Consider the following 17,903-nt stretch of genomic DNA (forward strand, 5'->3'; position numbering starts at 1 on the left):
TAAAAGTTATAGCATACACAATTGTGCTAAATGGTGTGCAAACTTTTTCAATGCGCTTTATTTGGTTTGTTATTCACTATAATGGCATGTAGGCCTATTTGTCACCAGTCAGTGACTTATCGCGCAATCACGCGTCCCAGCCAGACTGCTGGGCAGAGTTTCTGTTCTGGATTTACCCACAAACACAGCCACGGGACGTTGCGGTGTCTCTTATATGGGGGGATTTTTTTCGGACTGCTGACTGTCTCCACGTTTGGCTTTCACTTGTTTGGACGCTGACTGTCTGCGAGCAGAACGCTCTTCGTTCTTTGCGGAAGGAATATCAGGTAATGTAGCCTGTCGATACATAGGCCTGTGATGCACGCACTTTATACACGCGCACAACACACTCGCAGTATCTGAACCGATCTGAACGTACATGCTTCTGTGAAAACTGATAGGCTCTCACAGGCTGATTAGGCTAATGGTCATGCCTGCCACAGCGGGGGCCACACCCAACCACATGCCCGATGGTGTGCCAGTCTATATCAAAACTTAAAACATGTAGGTTATTAACATTGACACCAATGGACATTATAATAAGCTATCTACTATTGAAATCAATGTGAACAGATGCACCCAGTCTCTCTCTATCACAACAGACTAGTGGTCATATTGTCATAGCTTAATACACAGCTAAGGATTATCCAAGAACATCATTAACATCAGTGGGCCTTGTGTGCAGTAGGCTATTGGAGCATAGGCCTACTTCCTTTTCTTGTCTGTTTTCTTGTCAGAAATAGGCTGGTAAAACACAGTAAAACTATCAACAGGACTGCACAACGTTGAGAATGCCATAATGTAGACATGTGATTGCTACATTGTAACAATAGCCCTATTTATATTTCTTAACAAATAAAAATAAATAAAATAATAAAATAAAATAATAAAATCCAGCGTAATCAATCAGAAAATTCCCCTTAACTTTCAGTCACATTTCTTCTTAATGTGATGTGTAACTTTAAGGTATGAAATGTAGTGGAGTAAGTTCTGTTTCAGTGGGTGTTGTCAGTTGTTTATCGGAGGATGTTTTTAGATTTGTTTCATATAAACACCATGAACTATGAGATATAATTTAGGTGCATTTCTGTTAACATTTAAATCTGTAATATGCAATTATATTTTGGCCTATATTTATAATTATAATTATTGATTTAAAATGCCCTTTGCTCATTACAGGAAAACCGAACATCATCATGACTGCCATCAGCAAATCAAACACATGTTTTGCCTTGGAGCTATTCTGCATTCTGAGCCAAGAGAATCCCACGGGGAATATCTTTCTCTCCCCGCTGAGCATCAGCTCAGCCCTGGCTATGGTTTATCTGGGCGCTAAAGGAAACACTGCTGCTCAGATGGAACAGGTCAGCACACGGTCTCTCTATTACATGCACCTACTCCAACACCTGACACCCTGCATAACTTATAGTCCAATTATAAAAAAAAAAGGCCTGTTTCCATAAAACAGTTCTAATGTTCTATTGGGCCAGGTGTGGATCTAGGCACAGACTGAAAGGTGTGTCTTGAGACAGGCGAAGTCCAATGACACCTGTACTTTGACCTCATTGTAAATGCTTCTGAAAGAAGTAATGTTTGCTTAAAAGTAAGTAAGTAAGTAAAATTTATTTAATATAGCACCTTTCACAGAGCAGGACACAAAGTGCTTTACAATGATAAAAATAATAACTGATATAAGAGCAACAATAAAACAGTGGAGCAATCAGACAATCATACATAAGCATCAAACATCAATCAATATAATCAATGTATTTGTGTCTATTAACAGGCGCATAAATAATCAAAATTAAGACATTTTGTATTTTAAAGAGAGCATGAATATTCATAGTTAGAAGTTTACAGGGAGACAAAGGCCTGTTTAAATAAAAAAATCTTCAGCTGATTTTTGAATGCTTCGACTGAGACCTCAGAGCGTAGGTCTGACGGAAGAGTATTCCACAGTGTTGGTGCAACCACTTGGAAAGCACGGTCACCTCTAGTTTTGAGACGTGCGCGCGGTACAGCTAGTAGGCCTTGGTCTGAGGATCTTAGTGGCCTAGTGGTAATATGCAGCATGTCGGAGATGTACACGGGTGCCTGACCATGCAGTGCTCTGTATGTTAAAACAAGCACTTTGAATTGAATCCTAAATGTAACAGGGAGCCAATGTAAAGAGGACAGAATGGGTGTTATATGAGTTCTCCCCGGCTGGACTTGGTCAACAGCCTTGCAGCAGCATTTTGGACCATTTGTAAACGGTCCAGGGACGACTTGCTGAGAGACGCAAAAAGGGAGTTTCAATAATCATAGCGGGAAGAAATAAAAGCATGGATTGTCATCTCAAATTCTGTTTTTGAGACAACAGGTTTGAGTTTGGCAATGTTTCTTAAATGAAAGAAACACAACTGGGTCAGAGTTTTAACATGTTGATCAAAGTGCATTGATGTGTCAAACATTACTCCCAGATTTCTAAGATTTGATTGTACTGCTGACGAAAGTGATCCAATATGCTGAGTGATCAAGGGAGCTATACAATCGGGTGCAACAATAAGGACTTCAGTCTTGTCTGTGTTCAGTTGTAAGAAGTTTTTAGCCATCCAGCTTTTAATGGCAGTGAGGCAGCTGCATGGTGTGGTCAGTTTGTCATACTCATCTGACCCAAAAGAGACAAACAGCTGGATATCATCAGCGTAACAGTGATAAGAAATACCCTTGAAATTACTAATAATATTGCCTAAAGGGAGCATATACATTTACATTTATTCATTTAGCTGACGCTTTTATCCAAAGCGACTTACAATTGCTATTTACGTCAGAGGTCGCACACCTCTGGAGCAACTAGGGGTTAAGTGTCTTGCTCAGGGACACAGTGGTGGGTCACAGTGGGGAGTTGAACCCGGGTCTCCCACACCAAAGGCATGCAATATACAATATAAATAAAAGCAGACTCTGTGTTGGAGGTGTGCCAGCCTTAACTAAATGGAAAATTTTCACCGGCAGTGCCTCAGCAAGTTGATGATGAATTAATGATTGAATGTGTAAAACAGAGCCATACTATTCAGCAACCCTGTGCCTATTTCCATGGCAAGGACCCACCCAATCTCACCTGATCTCACTCACTCCTAATCAATGGTCTACTTTATAAGCTCCACCCATTCCCTTTGTTCTGGCTGGCAGCAACACAAACCACATGTGAGGGCCCTCTGTCTCTGTGAATCAGATATACATCTATGGTTGTGCGTGATAAATAAAACCATAACCGTCAAGCCACAGCATCTCCTGTTGCTCTTCACATGTGAACAGTGGCAATAAATGGCTTAAACGTAACCATTTGTCCCTTCTCCATTCTTATCGACGTACCATGGTGATGTTCAAACTCCTGTGAACCAAATATAGAAAGATTTTACAGAATGAATACTCAGTACACAACAGTATACAGAAATATAGAAACACTAAATGGCTGAAAGTGTGGAGACATATTAACATTACACCCATGTGATAGTTTGGACATGCCATCCACAATAATGGGCATTAATCTGCTCTGGGAGGACTTTCCACCTGATTTTGAAACCTGGCTGCAGGGAATTTATCCTGTTCAGTCACAAGAGCATTAGTGAGGTTGGCCACTGATGGGCGATACGGCCTGGTTCGCAGTAGCTGCAGCGTTTTAGTTCATGACAAGGTGTTCTGCTCTGTGCAGTCTAGTCAAATTATTTCACACCAAATTGGGAAAACCCATTTCTTTACGGACCTGGCTTTGTGCACGGGACACAAACAGGAAAGAGCCTTCCCCAGATTGTTGATACAAAGTTGGAAAAACTGTCTAAAATATAATTGTAATCTGTAGCATTAAGATTTTCCTTAATTGGAAGTAAGTTTCCTAGCTCAAATCATAAGCACAGTCCTAGACTGTATGTATGTAGTATTGGGACATGCCTGTCTGGATACCTTTGGCCCTATAGTTTATATTATGTAGAACAGGCACATAAATTACTAACACTAAAACAGCAGACACGCCTAAACATTACAGTCGACTGAAAGGCATACCTAATAGCAGGCAACCAAGAAAAGCAACACATAGGAATACACATCATGTACAGCATCCAGACTTGACGATATTACCACATCATATAACCTGCAGATTTAATTAACAGACTTGACAGACATTTAACAGTAAGTTGAAGGTTATATGTTACTGTCCAATAACTATTTTTTTTATTTTTATTTCTAGTACCATAAGCTGTTATAGCAGCTCCAGAACAGTGCAATGTCCTTCCTGTGTCGTTTTCAGCTTCATTTTCACTATTTCCCAGAATAAGGTCTGTTGTTCCACACTTTCATACAGGTTCTCGCATTCAACCCTGGTGAAGATGTCCACGCAGACTTCCAGACACTGAACGCTGACATCAACTCACCATCTGCATCATACATCCTGAAACTGGCCAACCGTCTCTATGGAGAAAAAACTGAAAACTTCCTCCCGGTGAGTTTTCAGTTCACACTTATCACAGAAGACACAGTTACTCTAGGTTGAATAAATAAATAAATATCTTACCTGCTCTCTGCAGCTGTTCCTTGAAGCCACAGAGAAGTACTACCAGGCAGACCTGAAGGCTGTTGATTTCACGGGGGCTCCAGAGGCGTGCAGAGCGGAGATCAACTCCTGGGTCGAGCAGCAGACAGAAAGTGAAAATTTGCATTTGAACTGGACAAAAAATAAATAAATAAAATCATTCCTATACCAAATTTTACAGCAATCATGCGATGCAATGCCCCTCTCTTCCTTGAATGAGTGTCCGATGGTTTCTTTGTCCCTGTATTTTCTTTCAGATAAGATTAAAGATCTTCTGAAGCCAGGAACAGTCAGTAGTATGACAAGATTGGCTCTGGTTAATGCCATCTACTTCAAGGGAAACTGGATGAGCCGCTTTGATAAGGCAAACACCAAAGAGATGCCCTTTAAAGTCAACAAGGTGAAAACTAAGTTGACGTTTGCAGATGTAGAGACATAAAGTTTGAATACCAGAAACATTTTAACATTTTAACCAGATGTGCAGCTGATCTTCAGAAACTAAATACAGACTTTCTTTTGATAACCCTGATTTTTGGTGTTTCTTGCACATCAGAATGAGTCCAAGCCAGTCCAGATGATGTACCAGATAAAGAAGCTGCCCTATATCTATGTTCCTGAGCTCCGCCTGCAGATCCTGGAGTTGCCATACGTGAAAGATGAGCTTAGCATGTTCATTCTGCTGCCCGAGGAGTCTGCAGACGGCTCTGACCCTCTGCTGATGGTACACAACCTAAAAACAAATACCCCCAAAGAAAAGACAGTTGTACTGTTTCCTTTTGGTTCACTTCCCCAGCACTCTTATCAACCTTGTTTCCAACAGCTGTTTTCAGCAAACAAGCTGACCCTAAACTGCAGACACACAAGTTGGAGACTAGTTGTAGAAGAAAATAGAAAAAAGCAGCTAATGAACCCAATAATTTTCTCAGGAGTGGAGACCAAAACAGACTTCCATCCATCAGGTGGACTTAAACACAACAGCCAATGTGTGCTGATGTTGATCAACATTTGCTGGGTGTGTAAATGGGCAATTGTTTGCTAATACATTGGACGTAAAAATCTTAAAAAGTGTTCATATGTATTCTGTGTTTTTCATCTTGTATTGGACTTCCACTGACCCCAAATTGCAAAAAAATTAAATTAAATAAAGAATACAGTTTAGAGCAAACTATACTTGCAAGGGGTGTAACATAAGTTGCAATGCAACTGCACTCTTGGAAATTATGTAATCTATATAATTAATAATAACATCTGAAATGACCAACTTTTCCCATTTCCAACCATTTAAATTCTGCTTTGTCTAACAAGAACCACATACAGATATCGAACTGTCTTCTATATGAAAAGGAGTCTGGTCCTCATTTGGCAACAAGAAGAGAACTACATTCTACCTTTTTTTATTTTTATATATTTTTAAAGGTCTCCTGCAAAATCTGCCTCAGAATCTCACTTCTCTTCTTAAATTCACAACCATTGCTCACCAAACCGGATCTCAGGATTGTTTACCTCTAGTTAATCCTCGGGTCAATACTCAACTCGGGAAGACTCCGCTACTCTGCACCATTAATAAATGGAATCAGTTACAGAGAATTTCAAAACTTGACAAGCAGATTTTAGACTTTTAACTTTTAATCTATTTAGTGGTGCCTGCAATCGTCACTGATGCTGTATGTGCTTTGGTTTGTCTAATTATGTATTTGTCCTTTGTGGTTTTTTACGATATCTTGATCTCAAAGAGACTGCCTGATTAAATAAAAGGTTATATGCATACTGTATATTAAAAACATTAAGTCCAGCTAAACAAAGACAATGAGAGAGCAGATTATAGAATTTAATAACAAGCACCTACAAGCTGATGCTTAAAACCTCTTAATATAAATATGAGCTACAGATGTTCATATGTATGTGTTTCATTCCAGCTGGAGAATGAGCTAACATTGGATAGGCTGGACAATTGGACCAACAGGGAAAACATGGACGTCTACTCAGAAGTCCTCGTTCACCTGCCCAAGTTCAAGCTGGAGGAAGACTACGAGCTGAATGAGCCTCTGGCCAAACTAGGCATGACAGATGTGTTCTGTGAGCTGAAGGCCGATTTGTCTGGCATGAACGGTGAGAGAGGACTCTTCCTGTCTACAGTAGCCCACAAGGCCTTTGTGGAGGTGAACGAGGAGGGGACGGAGGCGGCTGCAGCCACAGCAGGCATGGTAGCAAACTGTATGTTGAGGGAGGAACACTTCACAGCGGACCACCCCTTCCTCTTCTTCATCAGGCACAATAAGACCAAGTCCATCCTCTTCCTCGGCAGGTTCTCGTCTCCTCAGTAGACTGAACCAGCGGAGGAAGATGTTGGGCCAATTTAGATTAAAAATATGCAAAATCCTTGAATTGAAGGCTTTATTTTCTGTGATGCTTTGCTAATTAAAGGACTGTATTTCTGACCTCTCTTTGTACTGAATTCATGGATGTAACTATTCAAACAATGAATGAGTTACAGTTTTGAATTATTAGTGGGTTATAATACTGGACTGAATTCAGTGATCAGCCAATGTAAGTGATAAATAAAGCTTCTGGGTTTTAAAGTGAGTACATTGCTTTAATGGAGACAATCAGAGTTTTCATAAGGGCTGTTTCTTCAGTCGATAGTTCCAGTAAAGTGTGTTCGCAGTGAGGTCTGTGCATTATCCAGAGGAACCTGGGATATTTCTTGAAAAACAAACTGCAGATGAGATTTTGAAATGCAATTTTGAATGCTTATGCACTCCATTTACTGCATTTGTATTGGAGTGGCAGCAAAAATAAAATAAATAAATAAAATATTTCAAAACCTCAGTGGGCAAAACAACACGTGAGTTTAAATACCAAGGTGGAAGGAGGAAAATGTTCTCTGTAGTTTGGTTAAACGGATCATAAAGTATATTTCAAGCTTTGTGTTATTTATGACTAACAGATCAACGCTCAATTTTTATGGATAGAAATCATTGTAACGTGTAAAAAATAAAAGCAGAAGAAAAATGAATGGTGATGATGTGTATGTGGTATTATATGACTTCACTAAGCTGATAATAAAAAAATTTGGAATGTGGGAGTCAAACACTCAACCGAAACCAATACAGATAAAGTTGTAAGAAAGCATTCTAGCCAAATGATAAGTCAGCAGCAAAATATGCACACACTGAGATGGGTCTGTATATCCTGTTAACTGTGCTTCTGTCAACAAAAATGTGTTTCTGTGACACAAATATTTAGTACCTACAGCATTAATACAAACATTGCTCCACCACCATGTTCAGAAGCTGTTTTAAAAGTACATATTGTATTTGTGGGCCAACACTAACCAAATTAAAAACAAGATAAATGCATTCTGCAAGCACAAATTTGTTTTAGCAAATACATTTATTTTTAAAGCAGTTCTAGAGAGTTCGGTGCCTGTAGTCGTCTGCATTAGAAAATGCATACAGATATATCTGTTCTAAAAAGTACAGGAGCATGGGCGGTTTGAAAAATATAAAGAAAAGCTTTGACAAAGCAGTTTGCTGTTTTTTCTGAGAAAGAGGTAGTTTTAGGATAAAAACAACATTGGGAACATTGTTGTTCTGGATTCATGCATATAATATTTCCTGAAAGAAAAAAAAGGAAGTTGTATAAAGTCAACAACTTGTTTTCTTTTTTTAAAAGTAATTTATTGATTCATAGTTCATTGCAGTAACAAAAATGCAAAAGATACAGATATTCAATTACATTTTACATTGCCAGAAGCACAAATTAAATTCAGTTCTTCTAAAATATTAAAACATTTTATTGCTTTTTTGTTTTTGTAGAGCTCTATTGTGGCGCAGTAGTGTTTCAGTTCAGCTACAAATCAATTAAAGCAGGGTTTGGATCCAGTCCATTTTGATTTGTGGAATTTTAAAACTATAGCTGCACAATATAGGCCTAACTAATATTGTCTGGACCATGAAGTACAAAATATAACATGATATCAAATACACAAGTCAACAGCTTTTCTGTTATGAGCAGACAAAATACAAAGACGTGTTCTTGCAGAAACAAACCCTGAAAGCGTGATGTTAAAGTAAAAGTTTGATTCAATCAAAATACTCTGACGGAACCTTTATCAAGTGAAGCTTTCGATTCGGCTGTGTGTTGTAGGTTTTTCTACTTATAGAATAATTAAAACACGTCAATATGTCTAGTTGAGCCATGAAATGACCCACCTCTTCATCAACAAAACTTTATTTTGAAGGCCATGACCGGAAGCCCACTTTTACACTCAGCTAATCATCACACAGACACACCTTTCTACACGAAACGCTTCTGAAGGGCAGTCGTTGTTGTGTCTTGACTGACGCCCTACACGCCCATATTCTCACTATGAATAAAAAAAAGAAGTAAATCCACTGTATAAAATCTAAATTTCGCCTACTCGGTGGATGTCTACCTTGAGCAAAAGAAACATCTGAAACACTAACCGTCAGATCTAGCGAGTATAGGGTTAAATAGGAGAGTTAGTTAAATAAGGAAATATTAAAGTAATGAGACAAAAAAAAGTCAGTATTCTGAGAAGATATCAGGTGTATTTTTATTAAGGCAGATATGAAAATGTAATTTAATTGTGAAACCTGAAGACCGGTAAGTGGGCTGAACCTCACATCCCACACTGTGTTCAAGAATGTTTTCTCAAACTGGCTCCATCTCAAACTCCATGAAAATGAATGTGGAAAAACCTGTTGCTTTAAATATCTCAGCAGTGGTGAAAGAAGTAGCCTTCTTGGAACTTCTAGGCTACTAAGTAAAAGTACCAGTACAACAGTGTAGAACTACTCCAAGTAAAAGTCCTTCATTCAAAACTGCAGGCTACTTTATTCGAAGTAGTCTAAAAGTATTAGGAGCAGAATGTACATGGTCCTTGTGCAGTCATCGGATAGTAAAACATAAATAAAAGTTAAAAGTTATTAATTAAAAGTTATAGCACGCAGAATTTGCTAAATCCTGTGCAAACGTTTTTAAAGCGCATTATTGGGTTATAGGCTACAATGGCATGTATTTGTCACCAGTCAGTGCCTTATCGCGCAATAACGCGTCGGGCCCACCCACAGACAGACTGCTGCCATAATCACAGTGTGTGTCACGTATAAATGAGCTGCGCTGGTGGACCTCTGGATTTACCCAACATCAGTGCCGTGGGACGTTGCGGTTCCTCTTATTTGGGGGGATTTTTTCGGACCGCTGCCTGTCTCTACGTTTTGCTGTCATTTGTTCGGACATCGAGTGTCAGCGAGCAGGACGCGCTTCATTCTTTTCGGGAGGAAGATCAGGTATCGATACAGCGAATAGGCCTCTGATACACGCACAACATACACGCGCACATGCAGGTAGCTTATTCTGACCTGCGTGGCGCTTTATGTGCCAGTTTGTGTCTGTTTAAAGATGTATGCCTACGTGTGCGGGTTTATTTCCGGGTAGGCTATGAACCGATCTGAGCGCACGGGCTTCTGTGAAAAGTGGTAGGCTTATTGGTCAGGGACATATGGAAATATTTGACTTTGTTTATAAATGCTTAATAAATTGGCACGTTAAAGGTTAAAAAGTTTAGAAAATACCTTTCTCATCTATCTTTCACCAAAATTGCTTCCCTTACAGGCCTACCTTTATTTTTCATTTTCAGATTTTCCATGTAGGAATATGTACATGAGGGTTTCACAGGGAGGTGAAGATGACAAAATTTTGTAAAGATTATTTTGACAGTTGACAATAAATATAAAACATAAAATAGGGAGATGGAAGGAAGCAGAAGGATATTACAAGCAACCAAGGTAAATAGGTTTATATTTGATGACCCCCTTAACTTTCATTCACATTTCTTCTTACTGTGATGTGTAACTTTAAGATAAGAAATGTGGTGGAGTAAGTTCTGTTTCAGTGGTTGTCAGTTCTGTAGCCTCTATCAGGAGGATGTTTTTAGATTTGTTTCATATAAACACCATGAACTACGAGAGATAATTTAGGTGCATTTCTGTTAACATTAAAATTTGTAATATGGAATTACAGACTGATATAAAATTTCCTTTGCTCATTACAGGAAAACCGTACATCATCAGTCATGGCCGCCATCAGCAAATCAAACACATGTTTTGCCTTGGAGCTATTCCGCACTCTGAGCCAAGAGAATCCCACGGGGAATATCTTTGTCTCCCCGCTGAGCATCAGCTCAGCCCTGGCTATGGTTTATCTGGGCGCTAAAGGAAACACTGCTGCTCAGATGGAACAGGTCAGCACGCAGTCTCTCTATTACATGCACCGACTCCAACACCTGACACCCCGCATAACTTGCCTGGCCTGTTTTCCATAAAACATAACGTTCAGGCTATTGGCCCAGGTGTAGATCTAGGCACAGACTGAAAGGTGTTTCTTGAGACAGCCAAAGTCCAATGACACCTGTACTTTGACCTCAGTAAACGCCTCTGAAACAAATAATGTTTGCTTAAAAGCAGAAGATTGTAAAAACTGGCTGTTGCATATTGAGCTGTTTTTGTTTATTTAGATTAATTGCTCTGTGTTGTTGAGGTGTGCCAGCCTTATCTAAATGGAAAATGAGTTTTAGTTCATGAAAAGATGTTCTGCTATGTGCAGGCTAAACCCATTTCTTTATGGATATTTGAATTTTGAATTTGAATGATTTCGTTTGGTAAATTTACAATGAAATAAGCAAAAAAGGAGTAGGCTGAAGCCAAGGCTTATATTTGCCTACCCTATTTAACCATATACCTGAAGAATCAACATTATAAATTATTTTTTCATAGTATTAACAAGATTTACATACTAACTGAATAATCATTAACAATTTTCTTTTTAAAAAATCTTTTGAAGCTAAACAGAGAAGTACATAATTTCAAATCAAATCATCTTTTAATAACACATCTAGATTTTACATTAGTTCTTTCTTTTCCACATTCAAACATAAACAGGCCTCTTAGGTTATATCTACCCTCTCTTAACTTAAATAATTTCTGAATACCAGATGGAAGACTTTTGTTAAATGCTCTGTACATTATTTCCAATATTTTTATACATAGAATATCTGTAAATTTTAAGGTATTACTTTGAATAAAGAGTTTGTTGGTTGGTTCGCGATATCCTACTTTATTAATAAGTCTAATAGCTCTTTTTTGTAACTTAATTAACACATCTATGTTTGTTTTATTTGCATTTCCCTATATTTCTGAACAGTATGACAGATAAGGCATAAATAAGGAGGAATATATAATACTCAAGCCTTTTTTATTTATTTTGTTTTATACAATATTCCAACTGATTTTTCTACCTTGCTTCTAATGTATTCAATATGTGGTTTCCAACTAAATTTATTATCTAGGATCACACCTAAGAATGTGGTTTCATAGACTCTTTCAATTTCAACTCCATTTAACTGTAACTTTGCATTACTGTGAGTCCTATTACCAGAAAATATCATAAATTTAGTTTTATTTTCATTTAAAGATAACTTATTATAGTCAAACCACTTCTTTAACACAGTTAATTCTTTTTCTACCGATTGCAATAATTCATCCATATTTTTTCCAGAACAGAACATATTTGTGTCATCGGCGAACATTATAAATTTCAACATTGTGGATACAATAAAGATGTCGTTTAAATAGAAAATAAATAATTTTGGTCCCAAAACTGAACCTTGAGGAAGACCGCATATTACTGTTTCTAATTGTGACTGTGTATTGTTAATTTGTACATACTGAAATCTATTACTTAAATAACTCTTTAACCACTGATGTGTGACCCCTCGCAAACCATATTGTTCACATTTTTTCAGCAATAAAGCATGGTCACTAGTGTCAAATGCTTTATGCAAATCAATAAACACACCCACTGTGTTGAGTTTTTGGTCAACTGCAGCTGCAACATGTTCAACAAGCTCCATCACAGCTAAGGATGCGGAGCAGTTGTTCCTAAATCCATATTGGTGCTCACTTAGTACATCGTATTTATTAAGAAAGGAGTCCAAAGTGTTTATAAAAAATTTAACAAGTATTTTTGAAAACTGGGGTAACAGTGATATTGGTCTATAGTTAGATAGTGTTTGCTTATCTCCACTGGAAACACCTTTGCTATTTTCATTTCATCAGGAAATGCTCCAGTTAAGAAATATCTATTACAAATGTAGGTGAAGGGTTTAATAATACAGTGGATGACTTCTTTGATAAGGGCCATATCAATATTATTGTAGTCAGTAGACTTTTTATTTTTAAACTTTCTTACTACTTCTAAAACATCACTGTCACATACTCCTCCAAGAAACATTGTATTAATATTATTAAATGTAGGGCTGATATATTCCTTATTAAACTTTGGTAGCTCATTAGCCAAATTTGGACCAATATTAACAAAATACTGGTTAAATGCATCAACAATAGCCTCTTTATTTTCTATTGTTGTGTTATTATGTTTGATACACAATGGGAAGTCTCTGTCTTTATGATTTTTCATTACGTTATTGATAATCCTCCAAGTACGCTTTATATCACGTCTGTATTTTTGCAATAGCTGGTCATAGTAATCCTTTTTTTGCTTTCTTAGTACTGAGTTGTTAGTCTATTTTTATATTTTTTATACTGTTCCTCTTTTTCCTTGTTTGGACACTTAATAACATCCATATATAGCTTGTTCTTCTTTTTACATGACTTTTCTAAACTCTTTGTCATCCAAGGTGACAACCTATTTTTTTGTTTCTGTTTACATTTTTTCAAAGGACGGTGATTATCATAAATTCGTGTAAATATTTCCAAGAATACATTATATGAATCATTAACATCTTTAACATAAACATTTTGCCAGTTATAATTTAATAATTCTATTTTCATAGCTTCCATCGCTCCAGGTAATTTTAATTTAACTAAATTTAAATTTTGTTTTCCCATTCTTAAATGTAACTCATTCAACATATCCAACACAGTAAACACGGGTAAATGATCAGTAATATCTGTTACTAAAAGTCCACTTTTTGTTTTCACATTAGATTTGTTTATGAAAATATTATCTATCAATGAGGCACTATCTTTAGTTATTCGAGTTGGTTTTAATATTAATGGATAGAAACCTAAACTAAACATAGTATTAACAAATTCTGATGTTTTAGTATGCTCATTAGATTTTAATAAATCAATGTTGAAATCTCCACAAACAAAGGTAAACTTTTCATTATGCTTCTCGAGCATCTCTGATATTGTCTTACTAAACTTATCTATACAGGAACCTGGGGTCCGATAAACACAACTAATGAACATATTTTTAGATCGATTGCCCTCAATTTCAACAGATAAACATTCCATCAAATTATCAATAGAAAATGTCATGTTAACAATAACTTTACATTTTAAACCAGACCTTACAAACAATGCAACACTACCTCCCCTTTTATTGTACCTATTCTGGGCAAACATTTGATATCCATCTAAACCATCCAACAGTTCTTTTTCTTCACTGATCCAAGTTTCGGAAATCGCTACCACTCTAAATTTGTCCTTGAAGGTTTGCAAGTAACTTTTAATTTAAAAAAAATGACTTTGCATGCTCCTGCTGTTGAAGTGAATCAGTGAAAAAAAACCCATCCCCACATTGAAACTTTCATCAGAGTAATACTCACAGTCCTGTTGAAAATTATGGCAGAAATGGGTCTCTAGGCCTATATCATTTTCTACATCATAAAGTTTGTGATCTTCAAAATCAAAACACTTAAGGTGTCTATCACTCATGTCTGTACAATCTGTCGCCCATCTTCATCTTCAGTATTTTTTGGGACACAAAATTGGAATACATTGTCTTTCCCCCGTACCCCATATGCATCAGTTTGTTCATTTTCATCTATATTTATCCAGTTCAGAGACATTATTGATAGTTAGAACTTTATATTTATAATATTACCACATCATATAACCTGCAGATTTAATTAACAGACTTGACAGAAATTTAACAGTAAGTTGAAGGTTATATGTTGCCACTGTTTACTGTTTCAGCTTCATTTTCACTATTTCCAAGAATAAGGTCTGTTGTTCCACACTTTCATACAGGTTCTCTCATTCAACCCTGGTGAAGATGTCCACGCAGACTTCCAGACACTGAACGCTGACATCAACTCACCATCTGCATCATACATCCTGAAACTGGCCAACCGTCTCTATGGAGAAAAAACTGCCAACTTCCTCCCGGTGAGTTTTCAGTTCACACTTATCACAGAAGACACAGTTACTCTAGGTTGAATAAATAAATAAATATCTTACCTGCTCTCTGCAGCTGTTCCTTGAAGCCACAGAGAAGTACTACCAGGCAGACCTGAAGGCTGTTGATTTCATGGGGGCTCCAGAGGCGTGCAGAGCGGAGATCAACTCCTGGGTCGAGCAGCAGACAGAAAGTGAAAATTTGCATTTGAACTGGACATAAAATCATTCCTATACAAAATTTTACAGCAATCATGCGATGCAATGCCCCTCTCATCTGTTAACCAGTGTCCGATGGTTTCTTTGTCCATGTATTTTCTTTCAGATAAGATTAAAGATCTTCTGAAGCCAGGAACAGTCAGTATTATGACAAGATTGGCTCTGGTTAATGCCATCTACTTCAAGGGAAACTGGATGAGCCGCTTTGATAAGGCAAACACCAAAGAGATGCCCTTTAAAGTCAACAAGGTGAAAACTAAGTTGACGTTTGCAGATGTAGAGACATAAAGTTTGAATACCAGAAACATTTTAACATTTTAGCCAGATGTGCAGCTGATCTTCAGAAACTAAATACAGACTTTCTTTTGATAACCCTGATTTTTGGTGTTTCTTGCACATCAGAATGAGTCCAAGCCAGTCCAGATGATGTACCAGATGAAGAAGCTGCCCTACAACTACGTTCCTGAGCTCCGCCTGCAGATCCTGGAGTTGCCATACGTGAAAGAGGAGCTTAGCATGTTCATTCTGCTGCCTGAGGAGTCTGCAGATTGTTCTGACCCCCTGCTGACGGTACACAACCTAAAAACAAATACCCCCTAAGAAAAGACAGTTGTACTGTTTCCTTTTGGTTCACTTCGCCAGCACTCTTATCAGCCTTGTTTCCAGCAGCTGTTTTCAGCAAACAAGCTGACCCTAAACTGCAGACACACAAGTTGGAGACTAGTTGTAGAAAAAAATAGAAAAAAGCAGCTAATGAACCAGATATTTTTCTCAGGAGTGGAGACCAAACAGACTTCCATCCATCAGGTGGACTTAAACACAACAGCCAATGTGTGCTGATGTTGATCAACGTTTGCTGGGTGTGTAAATGGGCAATTGTTTGCTAATACATTATGCATAAAAATCTTGTGTTTAATATGTAATAGAAAATGCAGTTTTAAGCAAACTATACTTGCAAGGGGTGTAACAGAAGTTGTAGTGCATAAATTCTGAACTATCTGCACTCACTACAAAGTATAGTATAACTAATAACATACAGAATAATCCATTTATTATCCACTTATACCATTTCCAACCAATTAAATTCTGCTTTGTCTAAGAAGAACCACATACAGATATCGTACTGTCTATGAAAAGGAGTCTGGTCATCACTAGCAACAATTTTATTTTAATAACAAGCACCTACAGGCTGATGCTTACAACCTCTTAATATAAATATGAGCTACAGATGTTCATATGTATGTGTTTCATTCCAGCTGGAGAATGAGCTAACATTGGATAGGCTGGACAATTGGACCAACAGGGACAACATGGACGTCCACTCAGAAGTCTTCGTTCACCTGCCCAAGTTCAAGCTGGAGGAAGACTACGAGCTGAATGAGCCTCTGGCCAAACTAGGCATGACAGATGTGTTCTGTGGGCCGATGGCTGATTTGTCTGGCATGAACGGTGAGAGAGGACTCTTCCTGTCTACAGTAGCCCACAAGGCCTTTGTGGAGGTGAACGAGGAGGGGACGGAGGCGGCTGCAGCCACAGCAGGCATGGTAGCATTTTGTATGTTGAGGGAGGAACACTTCACAGCGGACCACCCCTTCCTCTTCTTCATCAGGCACAATAAGACCAAGTCCATCCTCTTCCTCGGCAGGTTCTCGTCTCCTCAGTAGACTGAACCAGCGGAGGAAGATGTTGGGCCAATTTAGATTTAAAAAATGCTAAATCCTTGAATTGAAGGCTTTATTTTCTGTGATGCTTTGCTAATTAAAGGACTGTATTTCTGACCTCTCTTTGTACTGAATTCATGGATGTAACTATTCAAACAATGAATGAGTTACAGTTTTGAATTATTAGTGGGTTATAATACTGGACTGAATTCAGTGATCAGCCAATGTAAGTGATAAATAAAGCTTCTGGGTTTTAAAGTGAGTACATTGCTTTAATGGAGACAATCAGAGTTTTCATAAGGGCTGTTTCTTCAGTCGATAGTTCCAGTAAAGTGTGTTCGCAGTGAGGTCTGTGCATTATCCAGAGGAACCTGGGATATTTCTTGAAAAACAAACTGCAGATGAGATTTTGAAATGCAATTTTGAATGCTTATGCACTCCATTTACTGCATTTGTATTGGAGTGGCAGCAAAAATAAAATAAATAAATAAAATATTTCAAAACCTCAGTGGGCAAAACAACACGTGAGTTTAAATACCAAGGTGGAAGGAGGAAAATGTTCTCTGTAGTTTGGCTAAACGGATCATAAAGTATATTTCAAGCTTTGTGTTATTTATGACTAACAGATCAACGCTTTAATTTGTGGAATTTTAAAACTATAGCTGCACAATATAGGCCTAGCTAATATTGTCTGGACCATGAAGTACAAAATATAACATGACATCAAATACATAAGTCAACAACTCTTCTGTTATGAGCAGACAAAATACAAAGACGTGTTCTTGCAGAAACAAACCCTGAAAGCGTGATGTTAGATGTTAAAGTAAAAGTTTGATTCAATCAAAATACTCTGTCAGAACCTGAAGCTTTAGATTCGGCTGTATGTTGTAGGTTTTTCTACTTATAGAATATTTAAAACACGTCAATATGTCTCAAATATCTCAGCAGTGGTGAAAGAAGTAGCCTTCTTGGATCTTCTAGGCTAAGTAAAAGTACCAGTACAACAGTGTAGAACTACTCCAAGTAAAAGTCCTTCATTCAAAACTGCAGGCTACTTTATTCGAAGTAGTCTAAAAGTATTAGGAGCAGAATGTACATGGTCCTTGTGCAGTCATCGGATAGTAAAACATAAACATTTAATAATTTCAATATTAAAAGTTATAGCACGCAGAATTTGCTAAATCC

The 17,903-nt window shown here is 37.6% G+C and overlaps 2 protein-coding genes across 3 annotated transcripts; both read left to right on the top strand.

Moving 5' to 3' along the window:
• The first annotated feature begins 227 nt into the window (after positions 1–227).
• On the top strand, positions 228–7,192 carry LOC119900284 (leukocyte elastase inhibitor-like). Its single transcript, XM_038715083.1, has 7 exons — positions 228–326; positions 1,219–1,403; positions 4,382–4,519; positions 4,605–4,722; positions 4,867–5,009; positions 5,163–5,330; positions 6,526–7,192. The coding sequence occupies exons 2-7, from the start codon at positions 1,236–1,238 to the stop codon at positions 6,931–6,933; spliced, it is 1,143 nt and encodes a 380-aa protein (XP_038571011.1). The 5' UTR covers positions 228–326; positions 1,219–1,235; the 3' UTR covers positions 6,934–7,192.
• Positions 7,193–9,701: 2,509 nt separating this feature from the next.
• LOC119900288 (leukocyte elastase inhibitor-like) lies at positions 9,702–16,980 on the top strand. Of its 2 annotated transcripts, none has more exons than XM_038715092.1 (7): positions 9,702–9,924; positions 10,689–10,877; positions 14,692–14,829; positions 14,915–15,032; positions 15,164–15,306; positions 15,460–15,627; positions 16,314–16,980. In XM_038715092.1, the coding sequence occupies exons 1-7, from the start codon at positions 9,745–9,747 to the stop codon at positions 16,719–16,721; spliced, it is 1,344 nt and encodes a 447-aa protein (XP_038571020.1). In that variant the 5' UTR covers positions 9,702–9,744; the 3' UTR covers positions 16,722–16,980. The 2 variants fall into 2 exon arrangements, with proteins under 2 accessions (XP_038571020.1, XP_038571021.1); XM_038715093.1 differs by lacking the exon at positions 9,702–9,924 and adding an exon at positions 10,315–10,422.
• The last annotated feature ends 923 nt before the right edge of the window (positions 16,981–17,903 follow it).

This window comes from Micropterus salmoides, unplaced genomic scaffold (assembly GCF_014851395.1).
Source record: "Micropterus salmoides isolate LMB-PRFRI ecotype aquatic unplaced genomic scaffold, ASM1485139v1 Ms_hic_scaffold_13, whole genome shotgun sequence".
In the NCBI taxonomy this organism is placed as follows: Eukaryota; Metazoa; Chordata; class Actinopteri; order Centrarchiformes; family Centrarchidae; genus Micropterus; species Micropterus salmoides.